At 64.1% G+C, this 7,711-nt stretch overlaps 1 protein-coding gene across 2 annotated transcripts in view; it reads left to right on the top strand.

Moving 5' to 3' along the window:
- CDCA4 (cell division cycle associated 4) overlaps nucleotides 1-6,761 on the top strand; it is a 9,334-nt gene extending 2,573 nt beyond the window's left edge. Inside the window, exons 2-4 of one of the 2 annotated variants that reach the window (XM_027776387.1) lie at nucleotides 1-47; nucleotides 4,456-4,641; nucleotides 5,042-6,761. In XM_027776387.1, the coding sequence (XP_027632188.1) occupies nucleotides 5,048-5,734 (687 nt within the window). In that variant the 5' untranslated portion in view covers nucleotides 1-47; nucleotides 4,456-4,641; nucleotides 5,042-5,047 and the 3' untranslated portion in view covers nucleotides 5,735-6,761. The remainder of the gene's footprint in view (nucleotides 48-4,455; nucleotides 4,642-5,041) is intronic. The other variant, XM_006160080.3, reaches the window with a different exon arrangement.
- Nucleotides 6,762-7,711: the final 950 nt, after the last annotated feature.

The raw sequence follows: 7,711 nt of genomic DNA, 5'->3' as shown, positions 1-7,711 counted from the left end.
TGCTCCTTACCCCGTTTTCCTGGACGAAGCTCAGCAAATCTGATGAGGTGGGTGGAGTGGCTTGGCAGGGCACAGGTCCAGCTGTGATGGCGACAGGGCAGGACAGGCCACCCCAGCCCATGATCAGAACCTGGGCATTTTGGGCAGCTTTGTGGGGTTGCTGGGCACGAGGTGAGCACTGTGGCTGTGAACAAGTCACGTGTGGGTAGGCCCCGGGCTGGGTGTCCCCAGTGAGTGGCCATCTCCCACCGAGCTCCCTGCTGGCTGCTGTGCCCACTCGCGCTGTCCCACCTGGAGGTCTGCGGGCATCCTGGGAGGTGGCCGAGGCCGTGACTGGCGGGCTCCCGAGCGCTGTGCATTTGGGCGTTTAAGGAGGTGCACCAAGAGGCCTCTGGCTGTGAGGATGAGGGTAATGGAGTGTGTGCGCCCAGCGTCCCCAAGAGCCAGGCTGCAGCCCCGGGTTGTAGGGGCCTCATTAGCCGGTCTTAAGGAGCCAGGCGACCTCAGGCCAGTCCTGGGTGACCCATGGGGACGTCCTAACCCCGATGTCCGAGTGGGGCGGTTCTCACAGGCTACCCGCTCCTCGGGCCAGCCTGACCTCTTCCCGCCCAAGCACAGTTCTGGGTGAGGTGGTTCGGGCTCGCTGGCTGCCAGGCCTGTGAGCCTTCCCCTCATGCAGTTACGAAGTTGGGTGTGACAGGAGTGTTGGCGAGGGTGGCCACGGCTCAGCGCAGGGCCCAGAGCACTTGGTGAGTGGTCTGAGAGGCAGCACCTGGTGCATCGAGCCTCCCTTCCACACTAGAGGTGCAGAGCGCCTCCCAGGCGTGCTGCAGTCCTGCCACGGGGTCCTGGGCGCGTCTTCATGCCAACGAGTCCGGGGACTGGACGGTGGTGCCTTCCAGCTCCCTGCTGTGCGGAGGCCAGGCCTGCTGAGGTCTGAGCCGGTGTGCGTGCCTCCCGCGGCACCAGCACTTGGGGTGGGGGTCCTTCTGTTTCCTGGCTTATTACAAAGGGTCACAGAGGGCCCAGGGGAGCCCCAGATGAAGAAATGCCGGGCAGGACGTTGACCTGGCAAGGAGGGCAGCGGCCAGTGAAGTGGTCTGAGGGGGACACGCATCCGGCCACCGCAGGACCCCAGTTCCCGGTAACAGACACCTCGGTCTCACAGGTCACCCCAGGACGAGCATTTAGACAGTGTCAGGGGTCTGGTGTGTAGCGGTTGAACCAGTCCTGTGGTCCCTGGTGTTCACCTGATGCCAGCGTGTGCAGACAGGCACCCGGGCAGGGGAGGGGGGCTGTGCCGGGCAGGTGGGTGCTTGCAGATCAGACCCAGGGAGCCTCAAGCCATTCAGCTGCGCCTTCCCGGGGCCCGCTGCCTGCGTTTCCTCTCCTGTGGTGCAGGCTGAGCGCCCGGTTTTAGCAGGAGGGGAGTGTCAGGGATCCATCGTCTCCTGGAGGGGTCGGTGGGTGCTGTGGTGTTCTAGCTTGAGCGTCCCACCTGGGTCGGTGTGCAGGGGTGAAGGGCTAGGCACGGGGGAGGCTGCAGAGAGGCCTGCCTCCAGAAACCTCCCTGCTCGCTGCCCGAAGCCCCGCATCCGGCCCTTCCGGGTTTTACGAGAGCCTCTGCCACAGCGCGGCCTTCTGGTGATGGGCCACCGTCCTCACAGGCTGATGCGGGGCACTTGGCACGCCTCCTCCACGGTCTCCCCGGCAGCCCCTGCCGCTGCCGCGAGAGGGCGCGCTGGCCCTGAGGGTCATGTGACGGGTCGTGCCGTATCCCGCGTGCTCCCCGCCGTGTTGTGACGTGCCGCTGGGCCTGTTGTTGGCGCGCGTCCTGTGGGGTGCTCCACGCCTTGCCCACTCGCAGTGCATATTTTAAACCCACGAGCGTCTGCACGCCCGTGAGCCACAAAACTCGGCAGTGTGAGCGTGTGGCCTCAGCGGAGAGCGGGTGTCAGTGCCTCGAGCCGACAGGAGGGTGGCCTACTCGGGCCTGGGGAGCTGCAGAGCAGGAGGGCAGTGCACCCGCAGGTGGGCGGACACTCGGGCAGAAGGCCACCGACGGCCCGCTGGCCCAGGAGCCAGGGCTGAGGAGACCAAAGGCTGGCGATACCAGGGCCCGTTAGAAACCGTACTTGGGATGGGAGCCCGGGCTGTGCACGTGGCTGAGCGATGCTGGAGGGCACAGTCAGTGCCCGGGGGGCTTGTGTGCTTTCTGTGGGACTGTGAGCTGCAGGGCCACGGGTGCCCCTGGGCTGAGGGGTGTGCCAGGAGGTGGCCGGGAGCAGGGCCCGGGCCCGCTCGTGTGCATGTCTGCCCGTCCAGCCGTGCCTGCGCCACCAGCCTGCAGAATGAGGGGTGGGGGGCTGTGTGCAGCGGGGAGGCCTGGCAGAGGCTCCAGAGAAGGCAGTTGGGTCCCACATGGCTGGAGGTGCCTCCCTGAGGCACGCAGGACCTCCTGAGGTGGGATTGGGCTTGGTCTTGAGCTGGGAGCAGGGCTGCAGGTGGGGAGACTGCGCAGTGCTGGCCGACGTCGAGCCTTCTGGACTGTCCTGGCGGTGGCAGCCTGGCTCCCACTGGTGGCTGCAGGCTGGGGCCCAGCTCCGCTCCTCGCGGGCAGTCTGGACGCAGCATGGCCGTTTCTGGGCCCTCGCCCAGCAGGCAGCTGTGCCCGTGGTTCAGCCTTGCGGAGCCCACAGGAGGCTTTCAGGAAGGGGTGGGGCCTCGTGGGGTTGGACTCTGAGGCTCTGCGTTCCTGAAGGCCTTTGAGGAGGGGGAGGCAGGGCCTGGGGGAGAGGTACACTTGGCCCTGCTTGTGCTCCCACCGAGTGGGGCTTCGGACGGCACCCGTGGGTGCGCGCGCTCCCTCCCTCTGCTCAGCGTGTGTGCCCTGTGACGGTTTTTTGTTTTGTTTTGTTTTTGTTTTTGTGTTTTTTTGAGAGACTTTTGCTATAAGGCACACACACTTGCTAAAGAGACAGAAAACAAGAAATCACCGAGGGGATTGGTCACACTGCAGCCCCTTGTCTTCCATTCTCCTCTGTGGATTTGGGCCATGCATGCACAAGTCTGGTGTGTTTCACACCACTGGGTCCGAGACTCAAACTGGCTATGTGGGAATCTAGTGCCTTAACCACTAGCCACCTGCTGGCCCCTACAATTTTTTTTAAAAAAGAAAGAGCCTATAGTTGGCCCCGAGGTCCGCCTTGTGGCCTGGTGGGTAAGGGAGCCGACCTGCTGACTGTCCGCACCCCGGCCTGGAGGCTGGGAGACATTTGGGCACGTGTGCTGTTTGCCAAGCCCGGCAGGGCAGGCAGGGCTGCAGAGTGACCACGCATTAAGGGTGCGCGCTCTGCCTCTCCGCCCCTCTGGCGAGCACATGTGCCTTCTGTCTGCAGGGGTGTGCAGGGTGCTCTGTCGGGCAGGGCACGTGTTGCCAGTCATACTGCTATCATTCTCGGGGACTGAAGGAACAGCCATTTAGCTTTTCATTTAACTTTATTTTGCGATAATGACAGAGCCACAGGAAGTGCAGAGAAATGGGAAGTTCCCGTCCTGCCAAGGTGTGCAGCTGCCAGGGGGGACATCCCGCCCAGGAGCGCAGCCTGCTCCCCATGGCCACACCCACCCTCCTGTCACTGCCCCTGCGCGGGCCGTGCAGCACGGGCCTTGGAGGCTGGCCTGGCTCAGCGTACCCCCTTGAGACCCACCTCACCGTCCCGTATCAGGGAGCAGGATTTGTGGCGGGCCTGCACAGTCCACCGTCCTCAGCTTGCCTCCAGCGTGGGGCTGTTAGAAAGCCGCTTGAATACTCGCGCGTGTGTTCGGGTGGACACTCGGCCTCGTTTCCCTGGGGCAGGTGCTCAGAGGGCCACTGGGTCTGCAGTAGTGAAAGGACACTCAGGAGAGGGCGCCTGGTCCCGTTCCACAGGAGGCCACAGGAGTGGCTTTTGGGGAGCTCCCGTGGAGGGGTCCTCCCGTGCTGCAGAACCTGGGCCAGGTGGGGACACTGCCCCAGCTTTCTGCGTGGGCCTCTGGTCACAGGGAGCGCTAGGCGGGTGGTTCTACTAGAAAACCCCGAAGTCTGGCATGCTTTAAAGGCTGCAGTGGTTTAGAAGAAGCTCGGGTTCGAGCATGAGAAGAGCAGTCTGGCGAGGTGGCCTGGCCTCCTCTAGGGAGGACAGAGGCCTGTGGAGGCCCTGCCAGGCTGCTTCCAGGGCCACGTCCTTCAGGTCGACTGCCTGTCCTGACACACTCGGCACACGCCTGCACAGCCCTGGCCTCAAAGTGCTCTCTTCGAAGGAAGGAGAACCTGCAGGCTGGGGGTGTCCAGGCAGACCCCACAGTCCTCTGTGGCAGAGAGGTGGACTGTAGCGGGGGCCCCTGCCCAAGGGCGGGCGGGTGCGGTGGGCGGTCCGCGAGCTGCACCTGCAGCCCCTCCCCTCTGCTCTCCAGTCCCCAGCGTGCTTTCTATTCAGAATCAGCAAGAAAGAAGAGCCCCACATTGCCACTTCTGAGCTGTGGCAGGGCCCGCAGTGCCCCTGCTCAGTCCCTGCCACGGAGCACGCGGGGCTCGCCTGGACACCCCCGGCCCACACGTTCTGCCTCCGTGGAGGAGAGGAGCCTTGCAGGACGGTGCAGGTGTGTGCCGAGTGCACATCAGGTTGGTCAGTGGCAGCCACAGGCCCACGGAACCCATGTCTCGTCTGAGGGTGCTCTGCCTGCTGGCTGGCGAGGGTGTAGGGCCCACTGCCTTCAGCGCCGCTCGGGGTAACTCATCAGGACGGGAGGAGCGGCCCCCCCGAGATGAGGAGTGGCACCAGCCAGGGCTGTGGACTCACAGGTGTCCTGGCACACAGGCACCTGCCTTGGTCCCGGTGCGGCTGCTGGGCCGTGTGGGCGGTTCCTCCTAGTCTGGGCTGAGTTGTGCTGTCGGTTTGAGGCGTGCCATCTGTGACAGCGTGACCACGGACACGTCTGAGGGAGGCTGCCCTGCGCTCCGCTGTCCCCTGACCTGTGGCGTCTCCCTTGGTTTCCGCAGGACACGATGTTTCCACGGGGACTGAAGAGGAAGTGCATGGACGCTGGAGAGGACGGGGAGGGCGCACCGGCTGGCCCGAGGCCGCCCCCCCACAGTCTGCAGCGGCAGTCGCTCCTGGACATGTCCCTGGTGAAGCTGCAGCTATGCCACATGCTGGTGGAGCCTGACCTCTGCCGGTCGGTGCTCATCGCCAACACGGTGCGGCAGATCCAGGAGGAGATGACCCAGGACGGCACGTGGCACGTGGCGGCGCCCCAGGGTGCAGGGTTCGACCGCCTGATCTCCACCGAGATTCTGTGCCGAGCGACACAGCAGGAGGGCGAGTGGCCTACTCCTGGCCTGGGCGATGCCCACCCCCAGGGCCTAGTCTCCGAAATTCCCGCAGGGCCCTCAGCACAGCCACCGGGCAGCGTCTGGGAGACGGACAGCCCTTGCCAGGACAGAGGCAGCGTCCAGAAGTCGCTTGGCCAGATCTTCGACACGCTGGGGCACAGGCATGCAGGCCCCATGGGAGAGCTGCTCCCGGACCTGGACGGCCCCTACTACGACCTGGACGCCGTGCTCACGGGGATGGTGGGCACCCCACCCGGCCGCGGCGAGGCCCTCGAGGGCTTTGCCCCGGCCCCTGGCCCTGGCTGCAAAGCCGAGCTGGGCGAGCTGGACCATGTGGTGGAGATCCTGGTGGAGACCTGAGCCGTGTGGCCCGCGGGGCTGCAGACAGGGCCGGGGCCTGGGCTGCCCACACACAGCTGTGTGGTCCTGGCAGACGCAGGGCAGCTGTCCCGGAGCATGCCCCATGAGGGTGGCCAGCCAGAGACGGCCTCGGCGGGCTCGGCCTGGGCCCAGCGTCCCTCTGTGTCCAGGCCACAGCCACTGTGGAAAGTGGTAGCCAACCTCATTTAAATTTAGATAGGCGCATTTTATATGTTTTGTAATATTTTATCTTAAGATATATTTTTCCAACTTTTTATACTTTACTTCTCTAGATTTTTTCAGCTATTTTCTTTAAAGTATATTTTTTCTATGAACATTCTCTGCTGCTCCCTGAGAACGTCGATAGCCTCACCACCGACTGGGTCAGGTTTGTCCCCCGAGGTCTGAGCACGAGGCTTTCACAGCCAGCCTCACGGCGTGGGGTTTTACCCCGGACATGCGTGTGGCCTCTGTGCTCCCAGCACAGAACCGTGCGGTGGCTCTGTGTTCCGTCACTAGAAGACCTGCGTGAGCCTTGCCTTCTGCTCCACATGTAAATGGGGTTATTTGTGTGGAAACGCCACTGGGGTGCGAGTCAGGTGCTCCCTATTGGGCGCCGTGGCGCAGTTGGGTGGCTCGTCACCTCGCCACCTGTCAAGCCCCGCCAATGCCTGCTCTGGGTGCGGGTTGCACCTGCCGTGGTGCGTTGGGACCGTGCGGGTGCCAGTGCTGCTGGGTCCCAGGTGTGGGCGCCCGCTCTGTTAACGTTAAATTTAAGTCTGGGCAGAAGAGAGTCAGTCTGACTCACAGCCCTGAATCCCGAGGGCCACTGCTGCGGGGCATGAGCTGGGCCTGCGGCCTGAGTGCCCGTGAGGCCTGTCCTGAGGCTAGGCTCCTGCCCCGCGCCCACCCCATGCGCCGTGGCTGTACCCCCGCTGTACCCATTCTCGCCAACGTTCTGCCCCTTTTAATAAACACCCCACTTCATCGCAGTTGCCCCGGACCACAGGGGTGTGCCGCCCACTGCCCACAGTGTCCGAGTGACGGCTTTGCCTGACCCAGCCCGGCCGTGCCGCCTAGCGTGGGGAGCTGGCCTGGGGGTGTCTCCATGTGACCCTGCAGCCACGGGTTCCACAGCAGCGTTTCTGCCTCTGGCCTGGTTGCCACAGGGTGCCTGGGGAGACCGTGAAGGGAAAGCCCCCTGGGCACAGCCACTCTGCACCCCTCCTGAACTCCCTCCTGTCGGGGCCTAGGGCCTGCACACACTGGCTGCCTGTTTTGAGCTGTCAGGGTTAGGACTTAGAGTTAGATGGCCAGTTGTTGGGCCCCAGCTATGTATCCTAGGCCGGGCTTGCCGGCTTCTCCAGCCCGCACGGCCCGACCCGTGCCTGAGAGCCGTCTGAGCACGTCCAGTGTTCTTGTCAGAGCGAGCGTGTACTTGGCGGAGAGGGGAAGGAAAGCAAGAAGCATCCTTCTGTGGGTGGCGGGTCCCCTGTAACCCTCTCTCCGTCCCTCCCAGGGTTTTGGACGTGCGTGCACAGTGCCTAGTGTGTTTCTCAGGCCGCGGGTCCTACTCAGCCCTGTGGGATCCAGCTGCTTCAACCACCGTGTCAGGCTGGCCCAGTCCTGGCCTCTTTGAAGCAGTTTCTGCTGGATCCTCTCACAGCCCCCCTCCTTATGGGACAGCACTGCTCTCTGCCGACGGCCCGTGTGCCTTCCGTGTGCGAGAGCTGGGCTGCGGGGAGCATTCCAGAAAGGGGGCACCCTCCAGGGGCCAGGCGTCAGGAGCTGAGCTGTCTGTCCCGCAGCCTGGCTCCGTCTTAGGGCCCGGGAGTCCTCTGCCCTCCATCCCCTCCTGCTCTGTCCTGGAGGCCTTCCAACCTGCTCTTCTGTGAGGCCAGGGATGGGCCCTCCGGTCCTGTCGTGAGGAAGGCTGCCCCATCTGGGCTCCCTTTTCCCGTTCAGTAAGGAGCTGAG

Source organism: Tupaia chinensis, unplaced genomic scaffold, assembly GCF_000334495.1.
Source record: "Tupaia chinensis unplaced genomic scaffold, TupChi_1.0 Scaffold000671_2, whole genome shotgun sequence".
Taxonomy (NCBI): Eukaryota; Metazoa; Chordata; class Mammalia; order Scandentia; family Tupaiidae; genus Tupaia; species Tupaia belangeri.
Note: the sequence above shows the minus strand (reverse complement) of the source record. Positions and strands in the feature narration are given on the sequence as shown.